The sequence below is a fragment of the Dasypus novemcinctus genome, chromosome 18 (assembly GCF_030445035.2).
Source record: "Dasypus novemcinctus isolate mDasNov1 chromosome 18, mDasNov1.1.hap2, whole genome shotgun sequence".
Lineage (NCBI taxonomy): Eukaryota > Metazoa > Chordata > Mammalia > Cingulata > Dasypodidae > Dasypus > Dasypus novemcinctus.
The window spans coordinates 4,663,505-4,686,320 of record NC_080690.1 but is presented as its reverse complement, the minus strand read 5'-3'; the positions used below and the strand labels follow the sequence as shown (position 1 = coordinate 4,686,320).

Below are 22,816 nucleotides of genomic sequence, written 5' to 3'. Positions count from 1 at the left end.
TACATCATGAAGCTTTGGCTGATTTGTTACTCAGCAATGATAACTGAGACAGCTGCTGAATGTCAAATGAGTAAACTAATTCTAAGCAAGGAGGCTCCATCTCCAACTGCTGCCAGGCCCTGCTGGTGGCCAGATCGAGAAGAGCCCAGGTCTTGGGAGAGGCGGAATAGGTGGAAACATGCCAGGCATCGTTACTGAGCACCACCAAGTGCTAAGTTCAGGGTACTAAGAGTTGACAGAGGCAAGGCCCCTGCCCTCAAAGATCTCACCGTCCCATCAGATCCCCCTGAAGCCCAGCAAAGGCCCTTGACCGAGAAACTAGTTACTTCTTTGCTCTCCCCCTCGGCAGACATTCCCATGGAGACTCCACCCACACTCCCCTTGTCCCTCTCCTCCCTTTCCCTGCTTCCGTTTGCGGTGAGGAGTCGCCTCCTCCAGGAAGCCCTCTGATACACCTGGCCAAATCCAATGCCTTTGTGATTTTCTCTCATGGAACCCAGGCTTTTCTTTGGAAAGGAACCAGAGAAGTGCCCAAACCGAGATGTCAGCAAGGCAGTGCTCTCTCCCCCAAAACCGCGGCATTCTGGGGCTGGCTGTCAGCAGTCCTGGCCCTTGTCTTCTCCAGCACTTTGCGACACACATGGTGGCACCTTCTCCTTTGTCTTCTGAGTTCCTCCGGCTTTTGGCTTCTCCCGCTGGGACCTTCTCTCCGAGGCCTCCGGTACCAGGATCAAGACCCACCCTGGTCCGGCTGGGCCACGCCGTGACTGAAGCGCCCTTCTCAGAAGGTCCTCTGTACAATGGTTCCCACCCACGGGAAGGGATTAAGCCTACAAGCAGGCTTTCCTGGGGTGCATACTCCAAGCCACCGCAGGAACTGATGGGCATTTGGACTTGTGCACCCACAGGTGGGATAACCTGCTTAGTATCCGCCATCACCACTGGACTGAAGCTATGTTCCTCACTGCATCTGCATGCCTAGCCTGTGCCTGCACACAGTAGGTGCTCAGCAAACACCTGTCTGCCCTTATCCTTGAAGATTCTGCTGGAAAGTGAAAGCACTGCAGGGGGCTGGGCCTCTCTGCCATCCCCACCCCCTGGAGTCAGGCTACCTCTGCAGTCACGGGGTCACGAGAAGCTGGTGCTGGCCTGCTCCCCTGGCCGGGGAAGGAGGCCCCACCTCTAGCTTTGAAGCTCCCAGCGATTCCGACCTGCGGCCAAGAATGGGACCCTCTGTCTAGGGGTGGGGTCCAGGGTGCCTCTCGCCCTTTCCGCTCTGCCTCCTATTTGGGTGGGTGGAGGGTGGCCTGGGAGGCCCAGGGGACCAGCCACACCCCAAAGGAGGGGCAGAGGATTTGGGGCTGGGTCGGCTAGACGGGACCCATGATCTGTGACTGCAGCTGAAGGCCCCATGCCCGGGGGCAAGAAAAAAGCTGATGTGATAGAGGGAAAAATGGAGGCCGGCAGCGCCAACGAGAGCCAGCGGCAGAACGCTGAGCCCTGGCCACCAAGCCCCTGCCAGGGGCCCTTGACGCACATAAATGTCCCTGCTCTTTCAACCTTCCTCCAAGGCAGGTGACAGTATTGGCTATTTTGCAGATGAGGAAACAGAGGCTCAGAGAGGTTAAGTAATTTCCTTAGTCACCCAGCTGGTGAGCAGAGGAGCGGGAATTTGAACACAGACGTGGCAGGGGTGACCTGGGGTGCAGAGGGGGTGGTGTCATCTCGGCCCCGCCGCCACCTGCCCGGGTTCCTTCCCATTCTGCACCTCCCCACCCCACTCAGCAACTCCAAGCCCAGTTGTCTGCGTGTGAGAACCTCCTCTGATTGATTCCAAGTTCCCAGTGGACCTGGGGTGCTGGAATTCCAGTTCTAAGCTCTAGGACAAACTCTGAAAGGGTGTCGGCGCTGAGCCGAGTAAGGTGCTTTCCCTGGGCTTTCCCTGAAAAGGTGGAGAGGAGGGTGCTGGCCCTGCCGTCACGTCACCATCTCAAACCCAAGTCCTCACCCCTCACCCCCAGGGGTACCCAGCATCGGGGCCATCGCTCGGCTTGAATCCCTGCCTCTCTGCGCCTCAGTTTCCATAATAGGTAGATGGAAATAGCACCGCTTTTTTTTTTTAAAGATTTATTTATTTCTCCCCTTCCTTTATTGTCTGCTCTCTCTGTCCACCTACTGTGTGTTCCTCTGCATCCGCTTGCATTATCTGGCAACACTGGAAATCTTTTTTTTGTTGCGTAATCTTGCTGCATCAGCTCGCTGTGTGTACGGTGCCACTCCTGGGCTGGCTGCACATTTTTATTCACACAGGGTGGTTCTCCTTACGGGGCACACTCCTTGCACGTAGGGCACCTCTACATGGGGGCACCCATGTGGCACGGCACTCCTTGTGCACAGCAGCACTGCACATGGGCCAGTTCACCACACGGGTCAGGAGGCCCTGGGGATCGAACCCTGCACCCTCTATATGGTCAACAGATGCTCTATCAGTCGAGCCACATCCGCTTCCCAGCACCTCTTTCTCGTGGTTGTTTTCAAGAGCTAAATAAGCTACTTAAGGTGAAGAGGCTTAGCCCCCAAGCAGCTCCAAAAATGCTTATTAAATCAAACATTCATTTAAAAAGCTTTAGAAGACAAATCAGAAAACAAAATCCTTCTTTGAAAAAAAAAATATTTATTTCTGTAAACTGTTTGAGTGAAGATTTTTTTTTTACCACCCCAATACAGTACAGATTTCCTCCCCCTGAATGAAATGAGCAAGGAACACAAGGAAAAGAACGACATGAAATGTGCTCATGAGGAACCAAGCCAATCTCATCTTTCTTTTTAAAAGAACTCCTTTTGAATTTGTGGTGCAGAGCTGGAGTAAACTCAGGTCCCCCTGAGTGCCAGGCGTTCCACTCAAAACGCCGCAAAGGTCGTGGAGAAGCCCACCCCCCTGGGCCCAGCTCCTCCTGGATTGCAGAGGACCTTTCTGAAAATAAAGAATCAGTTCCCAGGTCTACTCGAATTCCCATCCCCACCCTGGGCCACTGTCCCTGAGAGCCTCATCCCTTTGGGAGCCCCTGCAGTGAGCTCTGAACTATTTCTCCCTCCAGATCCTGGTACTCAGACCTCCATCCCTCTTGCCACACCCTGTTTCCATCCAAAGGGTAGAAACAGGCGGCTCCAGAATCTGTGGCAAAGCCATTGCCAGGCAAGTTTAATGGCAAATTTTCTCTCTTCTCATTCGGTCCAAGCCAGACCCAAACTTCTCCCCGCCGAGCGAGCCTGCCTCCGTTGGACAATGGAGGCAACTCTGACTGGGGTGGTGGTGAGGGGCCCAGAAGCAAATTCTAGGGAGTCTGAGCCTGGCTAATGGGATAAATGGGTGAGTAATTTGCTCTCAGGAAAGTGGAAATGGACAGGCACAGCTCGTGGCTCAGCCGTCTCCTTAGTGGTGAACGGGCACACCCAAAAGCCAAGATGGCGGCACTGGCCCAGGCGCCAGAGCACGTGGCGATCGGAGAAGGCAGGCTGCGTCGAGCGTACAAGACACACCAGGAAAAGGGGTGGCTGCGGGAGGCGCCTCAAACCTGATGATGTGTGAGACCTTGGCATCAAAGTACATGTTTGCTTTAGATCGAAAAAAGAGGGGAAAAAAGAAAGGCAAAGAAAGATGTTCCATGAGCTTCATGAGAGAGAAACAGGGTTCACGGGAAGTGCGGGGAAGGGTTTGGGTTGCAGGCTCGGGGCGGCGGGTATGGCCTCTGGTGGCGTCTCCTCTCCCTGATGGGCTGGTGAGCTGGTAGCTGAGGTCGACGGACCCCTCCTAGGGAGCAGGCAGGTGACTTTGGCAAGGGGCGGGGGTGGGCTGGGGTTACTCGGCCTGGGCGTCATAGTTGGCGCCCCCTGCCTTCTTCAGCTCGTTCTTGATGAAATCTTCCTCCAGCTCCTTCCGATCACTGATGACAAACTCCTTCGCGAAATTCTACAAGAACAAATTAAAACATACAGAGTTCCCGTTAAGAAGGAAGGGGCAGAATCGAAGTGTTGGTCAGTCAACTCTGTAAATTTACTAAAAATCATTGTCTTGTACCCTTAAAATGAATTAATGTCATGGCAGGTATATTATACCTTAATAAAAATCCCATAGGATGATCAATATTATTTCCATTTTAAAGACGGAAAAACAAAGGCTTAAGATGACAATACTTGCTAGGCCACACAGCTAGAAGGTCCATCTGACTCCAAAGCTAGTATTCTTAAAAACATCGCTCTCTTTTGGGGGTGATAAAATGTTCTGGAACTAGATAGAGGATTTACTCACACAACCTTGTGAATGTATTAAATGTCACTGCATTGACCGCTTTAAAATGGTTAATTTTATGTTATATGAATTTCACCTTGTTTTTTTAAAAAGGCATCACCATACAAAAGAATGATTAAACCAGGAGAACCTCAAGGCCAAGTTTTATAGTATAAAGATAAACCACCCTTCATGCCAAACTACTGAGAATACTAACAGGGAAGAGGAAGGGGTGGTTAATATTTATTGAGCAGCTAATATGTGCCAGGTGCAGCCTCACACATTTTCTCATTTGATCCTCCCTCAGTATGTTAAACAGATAAGGCCCAAGGGCTGGGGTTGGGGAGACTGCATAACTTGCCAGAATGACTCAATGTCTTCCCATTCCATCTTCCTGTGCTGGTACATATATGTGTACGTGATCAGGAGAAATGACTGACTATAAGTTAGCTGTAAGAGTGAGAAAGGAGAACTGAGAATTAAGATGTTTCTCAATGCCAAGCCCCAATTGCATGGGGGCAAGCAGATAGCAGCCCAGGGCAGAGGGAGCCAACAGCTTAAGATGCCTATAGAAGGAAGTCCAAAGTTCCTCTGCTTTGTGATAGCTATATATGGCAATCTAAAGAATAAGAACACTTGGTGTTTGTGCAAGTTAGCTCTTAGAAGATTAAGAGGAATTAAGTTTGATAAGGACCAACAGAGCTAAAGTGCAACTGGATATGTAGCCGCTCACAGTCCAACTTAGAGCCATTAATACACAGGAGATCAAGTTATAACCAAATAAGAAGCACAACAGAATAGCAAAAGCCAGTAAAATGTGATACAACAATAAATATAAATGAACAAAATTACCTAAACAAAAACTTATCGTTAAGTCTCAAATTGAAGAAAAGTAAATAAGCAACTGCAAATCTGACACCATTATCAAAGTCACGGTTAAAACAAAAAGATTAGCAGAAAATGGTTCCAATTTATTTCCAAGAGTATATGAAAAAGCAACAATATGATCTCTGAAAAAGTTTAAAGCAAATAGACTCTAACAAGAAAACAGGGTCATTACGCAACTTGATGACCTTTTGAATCAGCTGGATATCCTTGCCATCTCTCCCCAATGGAAAATGGAATTGAAGTCATGAAGACAGAAGACATGTTTTAATGTCATCACCTAAGGAGGTCTTAAAAGACCAGTAGCCCAACAATTCAATTACTGCCAAAGAAAAAAGATTACAGATCAACTGTTCCAACACATTAAACTGATTCACAGTTAAAAGTCCTATAATGCATGACATTGCAATGCCATACATTTTATCAAAATCTATAAAATTGTACAGTGCAAAGTGTAAACTATAATGTTAACTACAGACCATGGTTAGTAGCAATGCTTCAGTATGTGTTCATCAATTGTAACCAATGTACCACGCTAATGAAGGATGTTGTTAAGGGGGAAATCATGGGAGGGGGAAAGGGTGGGGTATATAGGAATCCCCTTATATGCTCAATGTAACATTTATATATAAAGCTTCTCTCAAAATATATTTTTTTTAAAGTCCAATATTATTTTAACACTTCACTTCCAGTTTACTAAGCATTTCTGAGAACACAGTAACTATGGACAGTTACCTGCGGCTCCACCTCCGTGGAAGATGGGATGACCTTTTGTTCAGGAGTTTTGCTGGTCCTTCACTTTCAGCCTGGCTGATGCATTTGCATCATCTGTTCCCCTCCTTGCACAAGGGCCCCCCACCCTGCAATCGCCAAGGAGCATAACTTGGAACTCACTGGACCTGATGCTGCTCCAACGCTGAGCTGAGAACAGGCTATTTATGGGGGATGCCAAAGGGACATGCTTCCTTCGGGTTCTCACAAGCTCAACCTATCAGAGCTCAGAGGGCATCTTCTCTCACATGCAATTCACAGAAGGGGAAACTGAGGCTCAGTGACTGAGGCCCCTGCGTGGCTGGTTATATGCAGAGGTGGCCAAGCTCTTTGCTCCCTCCCCGACCCACCAGTCCCCAAATTCCCTGAGATTGCCCCCCCTTCCCAGTGCTTGCTCAGGGCCCTGTTCACTCTCCCACTCACGTCCTCCTCTTCACGTGGGGCCTGAGTCTGCCCACCCCCCCGACCCCCCGCACCCCTGGTGCCTGATGGAGCTTCCCAGCACCTTCCAAACAAGGTGTCTCCATCCCAAACCAACCACCCCTGGGATCGGCTTGTGCTCTCACCTCATGGACAGACCGGCCACGGGGGACCACTCCCAGGAGCCCTGTGGACGTGTGGGTGAGATGGACATGCAGGTGGATGGCGGTAACGCTCCCGAGAGCCTCGTGTCTGTTTCCCACCTGCCCCTGCTCCGGGACTAGCATCAGCACTTCCGGGGACAGAACCAGGCAGTGGGAAGGTGGCTGCGTGGCTTCCGTCCCCAGCAGCGTCCCACAGGCTCCACTGCCCACGGGATGCTCGTGCACCTGCGGGGGCTTGCCAAGGTGAGGGCACTTGCCATGCAGGGCATGGGCTGAGAATATGTCCCTTGAGGGAAGCGGCTGTGGCTCAATCAGCTGGGCTCCCGTCTACCATATGGGAGGCCTGGGCTCACGTCCTGGGGTCTCCTTGTGAAGGCAGGTTTGCCCACGTGCCGCCGAGAGCCGCCGGCCCACAAGTGCCGCGGAGAGCCGACTCAGCAAGGTGATGCAACAAAAAGGGAGACAAGCAAACAACACAGAAGAGCGCACAGCGAATGGACGTAGAGAACAGAAAACAGCAAGCTGCAAGGGGGAGGGGGGAATTAAAAAAAAAAAGTCCCTCGAGGGCCTGAGTCAGGAGTCAACCCAAAATGCAGCTCAAAATGACCCCCCCCTACCTCCACGCCGATCCTTCAGCAGTTGTCAGTGGTCCTCCGACTTTACAAGACAGATGCTGGGGCCACGGGGGAGGGAGGACCTTAATTGTATGTTTTTTAAAAGAGGAAGACAGAGAACCGAAAAGGCTCTGCAGGCAGACTGGCCAGACGTGGGCGTGCTGCCCAGGACGGAAGCAGCCCCCAGGAGGAGCTGGGCTCTGCTCGTACCCGCCGCTGACCACCACAAAGAGCACATCTAAGGAAAGCGTGACCGCCTCCCGCCCCGCTCCCACCTCCTCACAGACAGCCACCCCAGGGCCGGGAGACTTGGGCAGAGGCCTCCCAGCCATCTACAGCAGCAGGGCCGGCAGAAACCGAACGCGAGCACAGAGGAAGCGTGTGCTTTCTAGTAGCCACGTCTAAAGAAGTCCAAAGAAACAGGCGACGTTCATCTCAATAGGATTTTTATCTAACCCAACTCATCCAAAATAGTATCGGTCATCAGTATATTGTCATCAGTATAAAAATGACGAATGAGACAGTTCACCATCTTTTTCTCATGCCAAGCCTTCAAAATCTGGTGTCTTTTACATTTACATCCCTTCTCGATTCAGATTAGTCACACTGCAAGGGCTCAGTAGCCACACGTGGCTGGTGGCAGGTACAGGCAGAACACTAAAGAGTCTGAAAGAACGATGCAACTGGTCCAGGAGAACCACTAAACAAAACACGCCAGAGGGAGCAGATGTAGCTCAGTGGTTGAGCGCCTGCCTTCCATGTACAAGGTCCCAGGTTCTATCCCGAATACCTCCTGAAAAATAAAACACTGGAGCTGGTTGGGGGTGGGTAGTGACTGGGAGGGGGCACCAGGAAGCCTGGGGAGGGGGGCTGGACGTGTTCCCTGTCTTGATCTGGGTGGTGGCTACATGGGTATACAAGAAAATTCAAATTATACAAAAATTAATCAAGCTATACACTTAAGACGGTGCATTTTCCCCTACGTAAATTACAGCTAGATTAACCACAAAAAAGTAAAAAGAGCTGAAAAAAAAAGAGCCTTTGAAACCCCATCATTCACCCCCTCCTCGTTGGGCAGAGAAAGGGCGAGGGGCACAGGAGGGGGATGCGATCCTCCGCAGGCCCTGCCGCCCAGCCCGTCCTCTCTCCTCTGCCTCCAGTCGGGGGCGGCTTCCGTCTAGACTGCCCGTCCCTGCCAAAGCCCGCATCTGCCGTGCCTCCAGGCTGCCCAAGCCACATGTCAGCACTTCAAAGCAAAAGGAGCAGGTGGCTTATCTCCATTATAGGACACCGCGTCCTCGCCGATGGCTTCCAAATGGGGACCTTTTCCCTCTTGGCCAAGGCAGGACTTCTCAAAGAGGCCCAGCCGGCTAAATCTGACTTACGCCACCAACAAGGTGGTTTGGAAACGAAACAAATAGCCTAAATTGAAGGCAAGTTAGGTCCCTGGGGCTTTTCTCAAGTGGATATATACTCACGCCTCGAAGACGGAAAACAGGCATCGGTCCAGTAATCCGATGAAGGCAATTCTAGCCAACCACCCGGGCGAGGGGCGAGCCTCTGTTTGCAAGGCTGGCTTAAAGAAGTGCATAAATATGTCCTATCCCAGCTGCCTGGGCTTAACCCCAGAGTCAGTTCTAAAGTGAGATCTGAATAGGATTGAGCCAAAAACAAATACAGGTGGTTGTCCATGTATGTCAGCAGTAGCCTGACCCTCGCCAGTGACTTAGCCTCCCCGACCCTCAGTCTCTTCATCTGCAAATGGGGACAATCACAGCACCTGAGTCCCAGGGTGGTTGTGAGGATTCGCTGAGGGTGCTAAGGGCTTGGAATCACACTCTGAGTAAGAGTTCAATGATCACTGGCCATTATTTTAAATGACCTTGGGTTCATTTTCATTCTCAAGACTGTCAGGGGAATTTGAAAACACTTGACCCCGGCAGGCCATGAATTTGCATAATTTACAAGGGTGAGGAGGCACCAGTGACACAGCCTTGGTTATTCAGAGGAATTCCTGGGACTTCCCTGCATTAAAAAATAAACATCCGGGATGGAGCCATTGCTGCGGAGTCAGACAGGAGGGTTAAAACAATTCCTTCCTCTAACAAATATGTTTAATGAACACCTATCGTGCCCCAGGCACTGGTCTAGGCTCTAGAAAGTAAGCAGTCTCGTAGTTAGGGGTCTCTCTGAGAGTCTGGGAGCAGAAAAAAGAGGAGGCAGTCTCAGAAGACCCTGCAGGGGCATTCAATGGCTCTGGGCCCTGGTCTCCACTTCTGTGAAAGAGGAGGGCCGGCCCCCAGGGTCTCCCCATTCCTCTTCCCAGCAACCACGCAGAGACGTGCAACGGAGCCTCTGCGACACCTGGGACAAATTCTGCCTCGGATGCCTGAAGTCGGGGGAGCGACAGGGGGAAATGGCACAGGAAAGTCAGAGCTGGGATCTGAGCAAGGCTTTCACAACCAAAATGTGTGCCAGCTTCAAGCCTTTCCCAGACCCGTGCAGGGCAGTGTGATGGGCAGGCCCTCTCCTCCCATGTGTGCGAGTTGCGGCGGGGGGAACGAGACGCAGGCCGGCCCCAGTATGTGTCCTCTCTCCAAGGGGGCGAAGACTAATTACAAAGCAGAAACCCCGGAGCGCTGGAGAAAAGCGGTCAGCCCAGCACCCGCATCCCCCAGGAGAGGGGCCGCCCCCGACTCACGGGGCCAGATGAAAACGCACAGCGCCAGCCTGCTGGGCACTCACTGCCGACCCCTCCCGGCCCCCCACGCCTTCCCTCCTGCCATTATTCTAAGTGCTTAAAGGACCACTTTTTTTTTTTTAATCCCACTAGCAAGGTGTAATTTATGCAAAAAGAACAGGTTCATGTAACAGGAATGAGTCATCACAGCAAAAGGAGAAAAACAAACTGATCAAAATGGCCCGCTCTAGCAGATGACAAAGGTCAGCTTTGGGAACAAAGGCCCCGTGTCACCGTTATAGTGCGGGGGTGCTCAACCCTGCTTCAAGGAGGAGGAAACAAAAGGCAGGCCACGTTTCAGGTGGGCTCAGGGGAGCGGTCTAAGACAGGTGGACGGCAGGAAAGCATGGTGGGTGGGAGCCCAGTATAAACCTAAGCAGTGCCCATTGGTCTGAAATCCCACCCCGCAGGATTTCACCTCCATAGCTGTCCCCACCAAAACACTACCAAAGCCCTAATTCCATCCACCCTGCCTGACTGCAGACTTTTGCTTCACCTGGATCAGAGATGGCAAAAATGTGACCAACGTACTCCACCCTCTCCTCCCGTACTCCCAGCAGACATCACCAATCAACTGTGGCTCTTTTCCCACTGAGTCCAGACTTAGCCTCAGAATCTTCCTTAAACCAGAATAGTCACTGCCTGCTCATCAGCTGACACGGGAGATTAGATCCAAGGGCAGGTCTTCAAACTTCTGTCTGGTCAAAATTGTGCCCAGCATTTCCTGTTCTTCCACCTCTTGAGGTTTTTTCCCAATGAAATAATTGTACAATTTTTAAGAATTAAAATTCATATATCCAAAGATGTTCATTATCAATAGATACTCAGGGTGTTTCCATTTTTTTCAACAACAATTGAATAAATAAATAAATAGCATTCAACACTTCATACACACCTGGCACTTTAAATACAGTATCTAATTTAATCCTCACAACAACTCCACCAGTTAGGTATTAGGATCCAAACTTTCAGACAAAGAAACGGAGGATCAGGGAGTTGAGGCAGCCAGCAGAGGCCACACATGTGGTGAGGCTGGGATTCCAAAGTACACTTGATGCCACACCCAAGATCTTTATCAGGAAAATAAGCACGCACGCACACATACATGTTGTGCATGTTGTGTCACTTTCACAACAAAATAGCATTCAGCCATTAAAATGATGAAAACTGGAAACATTTTTGAAACATTAAGTGCGCGGACACAAACTGTTTCTCTGCTCTGATTAAAACTCTTAAGACTACATGGCAAGGGCTCCGTGGGAGGAAGCAGACATGCTCTATGGGGCGGGGGCTGGAGGCTGTCCCTATTTAGCTTTTTTTTTTTTTAAAGATTTACTTATTTATTTCTCTCCCCTCCCCGCTCCATTGTCTGTTCTCTGTGTCTATTTGCTGCGTCTTGTTTCTTTGTCCACTTCTGTTGTTGTCAGCGGCACAGGAATCTGTGTCTCTTTTAGTTGCATCATCTTGCTGTGTCAGCTCTCCGTGTGTGCAGCACTCTTCCTGGGCAGGCTGCACTTTCTTTCGCGCTGGGCGGCTCTCCTTATGGGGCGCACTCCTTGCGCGTGGGGCTCCCCTACGCAGGGGACACCCCTGCATGGCAGGGCACTCCTTGCGTGCATCAGCACTGCGCATGGGCCAGCTCCACACGGGTCAGGAGGCCCGGGGCTTGAACCGCGGACCTCCCATGTGGTAGACGGACGCCCTGACCACTGGGCCAAGTCTGCTTCCCTAGCTCTTTATTTTTGATTTTCAAAAACCACATGCCTTGCGATAAAGCCACCACGGACGGAAGAGAGCATGGTAAGCAGGGGGCTTCTTCCGGAAGGGAATCTCAAACGCAGAAGATTGAGATGGAGGTGGAGCAGGAGCAGCGCAGCCACAAGCCAAGGGATGCCGAGGGCGGATGACACAGGAGCTGGAAGAGGTGGGGAAGGGTCCTCCCCCAAGCCTGCGGAGGGAGTGCGGCCCTCCTGGCACGGTGGCCTTGGACCTCTGGCCTCCTGACCTGGGAGAGAAGTGACGTCTGTGGTCTTAAGCCCCCCTGTTTGTAGTCACCTGCTACAGCAGCCCCAGGAGGCTCAGACACACGCAGGGCACACTGGCTGGGGACCGGGACGTGGCAGGGTTGAGGGAAGGGCGGCTGGGCCACCAGGCAGAGCGCTGCTCGTTGGCGCGGCCTCTGTTCCCAGGCCCGGCCGACCCTCTTTCCCACGGGCGCGCCTCAGCTCCTTGCAGCCGGAGGGCAAAGCTGGCCCCATCAGCCCCCGGGTTCAAGTCTTCCCGGGGCTCCCTGCTGTCCTCGTGAGAAGGCCCCACCTCCAAAGGGGTCTCCGAGCCCCCATCGGGGCCTCAACACTCAGCGGGGCTCACAGGCTCAACGTCTCCAAGCCTCGGTCTCCTCATCTGCCCAGGGAGGTGTGAGCTCTCCCAGCACAGGCTGCGCGGGGCTTTCCAGTTCTCAGCCAGGCGCCTGGTGTTTTAAATATATGACCAGAGCGATACGAAGCCCCACTTCCCGAGCCAGTCCCAGGGAAATGCAGCAGCACGAGAAGGCCCTTCTGGTGTTGCGAAAAGCAAAGGGCCGTTGCAGGAGCACTGGCTGAAGACACACAGATACCCCCCCACCCCCAGCCCCCAAAGCAACGTGCTCTGGAGGCAGGAGGCGGCCGAGCCGGTGCCGAGGGCCACCAGGGCGCCAACAACTGGCCAGGGGCGCATCGGCCCCGAAATCGCGCTGCGTGTCGGGCTGAGGGCTCTCACCTCTGGTTTCCAGTGAACTGAAGCAGAGTCTTTGGAAATCCCAGGCACCTCTGAAGCCCTGCCCGAGTGTAACTGGCTTCCACAATTTAATTCAACCCAAAGAACAGATATCGAACATTTCCGAGCTTTTGTCTAGAAATACACAATCTAAGGTCCACGTGAACAGCTTCATTGCCTCACTTGGGGGGGAGGATTTTTTATGTGCCCTGCACCTTTCAAGTACCAGGAGTGCTCCACAGCCCCTGCCCTTGAGCCGATGACCTTCTCGTGCCTCCGTTACAATTCATGGAAATCAGGACTATGGTGGAAGTACAAATAAGGGAGCAATTAATTTTGCTATGGGCCATAGGAGAGTGGGATAAAAAATCAGGGTTTTAAAAGGAGAATAGGAGTTTACCAGGACCAAAATGAAGAAACTCTTTTTCCATCTGTTGCTTTTCTTTAATCCTTCCAACAATCCTGTGAAAATTTACTCCCTCATTTTCAAAAATGAGAACACAGAGATTCTAGAGAGAAAAAGTCCTAAAGTTGATGGAACCAGAACATCGCCTCGGTCTCACGCCCCCAAGCCCACGCTCTCTCCCACTTAAGGCAGCAGAGTTTTTTAGATTACACGCTGAGCCACGGTGTTCGGTTTCCAGTTAAAAAAAAAAAGTTCCATCATAAAGGAAGACTGGGTTTCGGCAGGTTTAAAAATAAGTTAAAAAGGGTTGTTTCCTGCACAACTTCTTGGAGCTTTTAATGTACTGTGTGCAATATGAGTACAAAAGTAGCGTTTCCAAAATGCACGTGGCTCCAGGAGCCTCGTCCGGCCGCCGGGGGACTTGGGAAACATAGGGTGCAGCTCCGTGAACGGATCGGGGCCTGCGGCGAGATGTCCAGGAAGTGCTGAACCTCCCTGCACCCCAGTCTCCTCGTCTCTAAGAAGGGGAGATGACGGGCCTGGCCTCGATGCAAAGACTCGATTTACTACAAGGAAAGGGCTTCAGAACGCGCCAGCTACAGCCAGGTACACCGCAGCACAATGAACAGCTGCTTCTAGTGACGCGATGGCCACGTGGTTCACAAGAGGCCCTTGGAGGACAGCGTGGGGGACATCTGGCCCAGGGGTGTGGGAGGAGGCCCCGAATTTAAATGGACCCTGCTCCGGGGGGTTGGCAGTCAGCAGACGGCAGGCTCGGCTGGGATTTCCGAGATGCCCGGGCGTGCCCTTCCCACCTCCACGCGTCCTCGGAGGAAACTCTCAGCCGCCCTCTTTTCCCAACGCCGAAGACGGAGGTGCACCCTCTGGATGACGGGCTCAGTGAACATTTATGTTACATTAAAAAATACACGCACGGGTCACGCGACAAACCACTTTGCAAGACGAGCACAATGCGCTATGGAGCGAGCCCGGCGCTAAATCACGCCGCCTGGGCCCAGCGCCGGGCACGCCTCTCGGCGGTGACAGCAACACCCCCGCAGGCCTGCAGAGGCGCGAGGGCGACGGGGCCGTGTTGTCCCGGGCACCAGGTGGCACTTCTGTGCCACAGACCGATGGCCGTGCGGGCAGCTGTGCCCACTGTCCGCCCGGCAGAGGGCCTCGGCGCACGGCAGAGGGTCCCAGCAGCCTGGCCCGGCCCAGCTCAGCCGGCAGCCTTGCTGGGGTCGGCCTGTTTCCCCCTGGCTGCAGGAGGGTCCACAGCCGGGCTCCGAACACACCCAAGAGACACAGACCCAAACTCCTGACTTAACCCTCTGGCCCCAACGCCAGCTCTGTCACTAACTACAGGACTGGGACAAGTCCTGTTGCTGACCTCGGCCTCAGTTTCCCCACATGCCGCTGCACAGGTGAGGAAGCAGGGAAAAGGTCTGGGTCCTCATGGCTGAAGTCGGGCGGCTGTGACCCATCCAGGCCTCTGGGAGGCCAGGAGGAAATGCGCACCCACAACATAATTCCTGCCCCGGGCCCCGGGGGAACTCGTGGCTCTCCCATCGCCTAAGCAAATGATCCACGGTGCTGAGCGTGCACCACGGCGCTGTCTAACAGGGAAAGCTGGGGAAGTGGATGCGGCTCAACTGATACAGTGTCCGTCCACCACATGGGAGGACTAGCATTCAAACCCCGGGCCTCCTGACCCCTGTGGAGCTGGCCCACGTGCAGTGCTGATGCGCGCAAGGAGTGCCGTGCCACGCAGGGGTGTCCCCCACGTAGGGGAGCCCCACGCGCAAGGAGTGCACCCTGTAAGGAGAGCCGCCCAGCGCGAAAGAAAGTGCAGCCTGCCCAGGAATGGCGCCGCACACACGGAGAGCTGACACAACAAGATGACACAAAAGAAAGAGACACAGATTCCTGGTGCTGCTGTCAAGAATACAAGTGGACGCAGAAGAACACACAGTGAATAGAGACACAGAGAGCAGACAACGGGGGGAGAAATAAATAAGAAATAAATCTTTAAAAAAAAAAGGGAAAGCTGGAAGCAATCAGCGCTCATCCTTACAGTCCTTCCCAGACGCCGTTCCAGGCGCTTTCCCTGTATTTACTCATTTCGCCCCCACAACAAACACATTGTCCCCACTTTAAATACGGGGAGACGGAGGCGCGGCAAGGGTGAGCCCCACGTGCCAGGCCTAAGCAGGGGCGCTGCACCCTGAGCCCACGGTCCGCACCAGGAGGCCACCCTGTCCCTTTGTCCACTCAGGTCAGAGAAGGGACCTTTACAGGTAAAAAGAACTTGATGAAAAATGATCATTTTTCTGAAAAGCTTGAAAAATTTTCAGACCACACACAACTGAAAAGACACAGCACGTCAACACACCTCCAATTCCTCATTCGACGGGTGGGGAAACCGAGGCCCGGGGAGGGAGAGAGACTTGCCCGCAGTCAGGTGGGTAGTTTTGGGGCATGGGTGAAAAAGGACCCAGCCGACTGAATCCAGTGTCTCTGGGCCAAGAAACAAGCGACTGGTTTAGTTCTCCATGTTCCGTGCTCGGTACAAAGCGCGCGGATGCGGTTGCGTCGTTTAGAGACGGTGAAAGCGAAGGGCTTATGCCCGCTTGTACGGCTCAGCTGTCTCGTCTTCCCAGGCAGCGCCCTGCAAAAGGCAGCTGGGCAGGCGCTCCACCCCACGGCATGGATCCCAGATTGGCCCACCCAGAAGGTCCCCTAGAAAGCACAGAGGGGACACTGAGGCACGTGCCAGGGTCAGCATGGCCGTAGCGGCGAGTACTGGCCCTGTTACCCGAACGCCTGTGCTGTTGACTGTTGTGTGAAGGAGAGCTCTGGGGATAGCTTCAGACAAGAAACACTTTAAAACCGGGAGGGGAAAAGGCAAACGTTAACGTGCAACGCATCACGCTGCACCTGCAGGCCTGGGCGGGGCAGGCAGCAGAGCTTCGGGCTCTACCAGCACCCCTGTCTTTAAAAACAGCCGCACTCAGGCCCGAGCTGCCCATCCCGCAACACCTCCTGCTCAGTCCACAACGCCGCCCGGGGCCGGGCCAGTCGGGGCCTTTGGAGGGACCGATGGGGTCTCTCTCCTCGGGGGTCAAGACTCAGAAGGACCCCCAAAGCCTGAGCCGTTCCTCCCACCCTGCAGACACACACACCAAAGGCACAGAGAAAAGCAGCAAGGGGAGACAAGATGACGGGGTGACTAGAACCCTGGGTAGGCCGCCCCGGCCCCCCAGTTCCCAGCCCAGCAACGCCCTTATTGCTTTGATGCACCTGAGCCGGCAGACAAATGCGCTGCCACCTATCTGCCCTCCTGGCCTTTCCCGCCATCCCATTTCCTCCTCGCCCCCCGCCACTGGCCCATTCAACCAAACTGAACAGGGTTCTAGACTGCAGAGGGCTGACCGGCGTACCCTGCTACCCACAGCCACGAGACCCCCAGACCGTGCCCTAGTTGGACACAGTCTCTGCAGAGGTGAGTAGCTATGGGCCTGGAGGGGAGGTCGTCCTGAACTTAAGGGCGGCCTAAATCCAGCAGCCACGGTCCTTACGAGGAGAGGAGCGGGCCCCGAGACCCAGGGAAGAGGCCACGGGGATCTGAGGCCGACGTTGGAGGGTGCGGCCACCAGCCCAGGAGCCGCTGGAGCCCCAGGAGCTTGGAGGAGGCAGAAGGGGGCCCCGAGATTGGAGGGAGCGGGGCCGGCACCCTGGTCTCGGACTCCCGGGCTCCAGCACTGGGAGACAAACAATCTGTTGTTTTAAATCACTTGGCTGCGATGATCTGCGACAGCAGCCACAGGAAACAAAGGACCCCTGCAAGATTCCGAAGATCATGCCCACTGGACACGCCAAGGCCGCATCCCCTCCCGCTCCTCCCCGCGCCTCCTGGGCCCCGCGCTCGCCAGCGGGGCCAAGTTCAGCGCGGGCGGAATTCAGGGGGAGACCATTGGATGTGCAGCACGCGCTGTTGTGCATTGTCCATTCTGAGTCCCCTGAAGGCTGGGGAACCGTTCAAAACCACACTGGCCTGGAGAACAAGAGACCGGGGGTTCAGTGGGTGGCCTTCCAAAGCAAGGGTGCCAGTGCCGGGGGGGCAGCCAGCAGTGGTAACTGGGATGGTTATAATAAAGGGCATTTATAGAGCATTTCCGAGGTCCCAGGCCCAGTGCTAACCCTTTTAGAAGGAACCTGACCTCCCCTGCCTTTTCTGCGTCACATCGGCCCTATGAACTCCAGAGCCAGCCCTTCCTGAGAACGTGCTCTAGAGAAGTCACCCAACAGCAGGAGGAAGGAACTGCATGTATGAAAATCCTGCTTGGAGCATTATCTATAAAAGTGAAAACTGGAAGCCAACAGAAAGGCCAGCAGCAGGGGAACGCTGAGTACATTCCAGGACACTCTGTCACCAGAAATACGCTAATTACCAAGACTAGGCAGCCACATAATTCATGAAATTATGCTAAGCTAAAAAGAAACGGGGCAAGAGCGGGGCTTGCGGGCTGCGACCGCAGCAACGCACAAAGGCAGAGCGAGCACAGGCAGGGGAACCAGTGGGGCGGATGGAAACGCAGGCCCCGAGACGGGGGCGGTGGGTGGGAGGTTTATTATTTTTTTAAATAATTTTAAAAAAAATCATGGTAACAGACATAGAACATAAAACTTACCATTTTAACCATTTTAAGGGTATGATTTAGTGCATTAATTACAGATGAAGCTGTGCTTCTATCACTACTATCCATCACCAAAACACTGCCATCACCCCCGACAGAAACTCTGCCCCCACTGAGTAATAACCTTCCATCCCACCCCCCACAACCCCCCCACCCCGCAGCCCCCAGGAGCCTCTAATCCACTTTCTGTCTCTGTGAATCTGTCTATTCTCAATATTTCACATGTAAGTGGAATCGTCCAACACTGGCCCTTTTGTGTCGGGCCCACTTCATGCAGCATAATGTTTCCAAGGTTCGTCCACTCTCTTTCCTGGTTGAGTAATAATAGTCCACTGCATGGCGAGAAACCGCATTTTGTTTATCCATTTGTCTGTTGATGGACACGTGGGTTGTTTAAAATAAAATTTCATTTGTAATAGTTTTAGATTTACAGAAAAGTTACAAAAGACAGTATCGTGAGTTCCCATGACCCCTATACCCAGTTCCCCCTTCAGGCAACACTTTACACAACTGGGGACATTTGTTAAGATTGAGAATCCAACACTGGTTCCTCCCTATTACTCAACTCCAGACTTTGTCTGAATTCACTAGTTTTTCCCGTTCTAAGATCCAATCCAGAGCACCCCGCTGCATTTAGCCTGCTATTTTTAAACAGTGATTTTATTGCAAACCAATCATATGACTTTGGGGGGAGGGGCTGAGGGAAGTGACGGTGCCCCTGGCTCTCCGTCGCAGGCAGGCTCTGGAAGGGACACGTGTAGTCCGTGAACCATGGTTTAAACATACAGAAAGAGGGCAGGACTCCTTGGTTCACCGGTTTTGAGCAATCCTTTTGCAAAATCGAGAACCCCTTGGTAAGGAAAGAGCTGTCTCCCTCACCTTCCCTTCGCCCAGTGGATCTTTGTGGAATTCAAATTTTCGAGCTCAGAGATAACAGGGATAACATCAAGGCTACACCTTTCTTCTCCTGCCTTTTCTTCTCCGTTCAGCCTACAAAGGACTCAGGAGTAAGTCCGCCAGGGACAGCGCCCAACCACAGTCTTGGTGTCCACGTCATCACTGATACAGCCTCCGTCATTCCATAGCCACCACAATAACAATGAAGGCCCTGCTGGCCCACGATTGTGACATGGCTGGCATTTATTCATTCAGCAAATGGTATCGAGCACCTACCAGGTACCAAGCACACATGGATTCTCTCATCGGATCCTCATGGCCACCTATGGGAGTCGTCCAGGAGGGGTCCCAGCAGTGGCCGCCATTTTGGCCAACCCCAGCCCCCTTCCCAGGAGCTGCCTGCCCCACACGCAGAGTGGATGCCCATGCGCCATGTTTCTATGGTGTGATGGCCAGATTTTGGTCATTTACCTGTCTCCAGCCCTCATCCACGACAACAATCTTAGTAACATTCTGCCAGTGACTCACCCTAACATCTTGGTCTGAGGATGCAACATGTCACGTGTAGAGTCACGATGCTACGCCACAGCCCCAGGACCCTAACCCAGCCCGGTCATGCCTGGATAGTGACACCTGGTGGGGTGCAACCCCCAGACCCTCAAAGATCACAAGGAGAATTACCTGTACAACCTCCTTCACCAGGGTCTTGTCCGTTCCCGTTTTGGCTCTCTGCAGCCCGCTGACGTTCTCGCCGATCCACGTGATGAGGGCAAACTTGGACCTCTTGCTCATGGCATCCCCCGTGGTGAAGCGCACGAAAGCAAACATCCGGACGTCATCTGTGGCCAGCAACGAGAAGGCGCAGTGCTCAGTGAAAACACTCCAGAACCATTTACCCGAGAACGAGCCTGGCAGCCACATGTCAACCCTGCAGGTGATCAGCACGGCCTGGCTCATCACAGCAATGCCAAGCGCAGGAGATGTGGGGGGTGGGAGGTCTCCTACACTGCCCACGGGGCCGGGCCCTCATTCAACCCTGCAGGTGCACCCAGACTTCGGTGCCTCTGGTGGTTTGAAGCTGTGTGGACTCCAGAGAAAACACGTTCTTAAACCCAATCCACTTCTGTGGGTGTGAACCCATGAGTAGGACCTTTTAATGGGGCTACTTCAGCTAAGGTGTGGGCCATCTCCATGCAGATGGTCTTATCCTATTACTGGAGTCCTTTATAAATGGAATGAAATTCAGAGAGAGAAAGTCATGGTAAGCAAGAAGCTGAAACAGAACCTGAAGAGTAGAAAGAGACAAGGAGACGCCACAAGGAGACATGCCTTGCCATGTGACAGAGGAGCCAAGATCATCAGCAGTCTGCCCCAGAATGCCAGTCTTCAGGGAAAAAGCATCATCTTGATAACACCTTGATTTGGACATTTCCCTGGCCTCACGATCATGTGTGAATAAATTCCCAGTTGGTAACTGATTGAGCAGCTTAGGATACTAAAAACAGTGCCCATTTTACAGATGGAAAATGGAGGTTCACAAAGGTTAACTGCACAGCTGTTAACCCAATGCTGCACAGGTGATGGAGGCTGTGCCGGGATTTGAACCTGGGTCACATTGCCTGTGATCCTCCTCTCCTTTATATGGTCGAGGCACAAATGATGGATTTTATTTAAGGAATAGAAGTTCACCAGTCTTCTTATCCTCAATCTCTGAGAACCTACTTGGGGTGTTAAAAGTCAGAGCATAGAGGGATGGGGACCAAGCAGGCGAAGGGTGGGGACGAGGAAGACAAGATGAGCACGTGGCCCTTAATTTGGCAAATGACGGAGTGTTAGGCCCACTGGCCTCCTATGGCTAGATCACGAAGCCAATGAACAATCGTAAATGTTTTCCCATTGGTGGTGCTGGGTTTGTCATCTCTACTCATGGTCATTAAAATGAATGTGGGGACTATTTTGTTCCATCGAACTCATTTAAATTTTGTTTCAATACCACCAGTTTGGTTTCAATACCACTCTGTTTTCATTATTGTCACTTAAAATACCTCTTCCAAACGTCACCATGCCAGGTTTCTCCCATCCTTCACTGCTCTGCATAATACAAATATTATTTGACATTCTTGAGCTTTACAGACGACGTGTGTCTTTAGCACAGGCCAGAATTTCTCAACCTTGGCACTGACATTTAGGGCCAGATAAGTCTTTGTGGTGGGCCCACAATGCCCTGCAATCCTGGGCATTGCAGGGTTTTAGAAGCCTCCCATCCCTGGTCTCCACCCATTAGAGGCCAGTGCTGCCCACCCTAGCTGTGACAACCAGAAGAGTCCCAGGCATGGCCCCGTGGCCGCTGGAGAAGGGCACCACGCCGGCTGAGAACCCCTGGTCAAGACGGAGTCTGCAGGCCCCGTGAACCAGGCTCCCCGTTGCATCTCCACCAACCTACGAGCTTTTGAGGAAATCACATACCCTTGCTCAGGCTAATTCCTAAACACTTCATATTTTAATTGCCATTATAAGTGAGGTCTCATCACAATTCCTAACTGGTCCTTTTTGGCACACAGAGACGCTGTAGGTTTAGGGTTATTCACCTTGTACCAGCTACTTTGCTAAACTCTTAACTTTCTCAAATGGTTTCTAGCTGCCACTTGAGGGTGTCTCAGGTGCCCAATTACATGGCTGCGCAGCGGTTCTGGAATTCCCTGGGGATCTCGCCTGCCCGCAGACCCTGATTCGGCAGGTCCTGGGGAGAGGGGGGCGGGGTCTGCAGGGCTAACAAGCTCCCAGGGGATGCTGGTGCTGGCGGCCAGGGGACCAACTTTGAGTTAAAAAAAATAACAAACCAAACCAAGACACCTTTCTTCAAGAGCCTCCCGTTGCTGCCGCCAGACCGACTGCCACACTGAGAACAGGTTTACTCCGAGACACAAACCCTCGGGTCTAAAGGAGTCCCTGGCCTGGAGACGACAAGGGTCACTTCCTGACCCTTAGCTCAACGCCTCTGACAAGGAGCCGCGCTGTCTAAGCCAGAGCCACCCTGCGACTGGGGAGCTGAGGGACACGTGGCTCTCGGGAGACCGCAGACGGGGGATGTGCACCCCACACCGGGGTCAGGTGGGGCCGCAAGACGTGGTTCTAAAAGCTCATAAGCACCATTCACATTGGCATGGATCGCACTTTTCAGTTTATATGGTGTTGTGTAATTTGGTCTTCACCACCATTCTCTGAGGTAGGTGGAGGGGCTTCTTGGCTTTATCCTCAATGTCCTAATGCCCCCTTGATCCACAAGAGCAGGAGGCCCAGAAAGGAATGTGCCTGCAGGGGGCGGTATCCCCAGGACAGAGCCCAGCGGGAAGCCAAGCCCCCCTCCTCTGGGGAACCGCCCCCACCCCACCACGGGGGAGGGAGGGACAGGTGACAACGAGCTGAGACACTTCATTGGCTGAACTGACGGGGCTTGGTGGCTGATGCGGGGAGGCAAGAGGGCTCGGGAGGGGGGGCTCCAGCAGAGCTCGGAGGGCTGGCGCCCCAAGCCCTGAGGTCCGTGGCTCCCACAGCAGCTCCACCCCCCTCCCCGGGGGCTCCGACTTCCATACCCAGCATCGGAGCCTCCGCTGCCTCCTGTAAAATGGGCTAAGCCTTCTGCTTCTCCCTATTTTAATTGAGGCACAATTCACGTAACATAAAGTTCACCATTCGGAAGTGTGCGACGTGGCAGTTTTTAATAGCAGTGCCCTTCGCCACCGTCTAATTCCAGCACATTTCCATCACCCCAGAAGGAAACCCCGTGCCCACCGACAGCCACTCCCTTTGCCCCTCCCCCAGGCCCTGGCGAGCAGGAGCCTCCTTCTGTCCCCCGCTCTGCCCATTCCGGACATTTCCTAGAAGGGGAGTCACACCATACGTGGGCTTCTGGGGCGGCGTCCCTCACTTAGCTGCACCCTTTTTGGAGCATATGTCAACACTTCATTCTTTTTTCTGGCCAAATAATACTCCATTGTACGGCTAGACCACATTGGTGCTTATTCATTCATCAGCTGGCGGACATGTGGGTTGTTTTATACCACCCTCATCCGTCAACCACGAGGATTAGCTGCAAAAACTACGAAACACACCTGGCCCGAAGGGTAAAACCTCCCCGAGCAGGGCGAAGCCTTTGAGTGGCTCGCGGCACGAG

General features: G+C 53.0%; 1 protein-coding gene across 1 annotated transcript in view; it reads right to left on the bottom strand.

The window, feature by feature from the left end:
* Nucleotides 1-2,654: 2,654 nt before the first annotated feature.
* COTL1 (coactosin like F-actin binding protein 1) overlaps nucleotides 2,655-22,816 on the bottom strand; it is a 40,109-nt gene continuing 19,947 nt past the window's right edge. The window contains exons 3-4 of the mRNA XM_058279639.2: nucleotides 19,324-19,481; nucleotides 2,655-3,970 (exon numbers count right to left, since the gene is read on the bottom strand). Coding sequence (XP_058135622.1) covers nucleotides 3,860-3,970; nucleotides 19,324-19,481 — 269 coding nt within the window. The 3' untranslated portion in view covers nucleotides 2,655-3,859. The remainder of the gene's footprint in view (nucleotides 3,971-19,323; nucleotides 19,482-22,816) is intronic.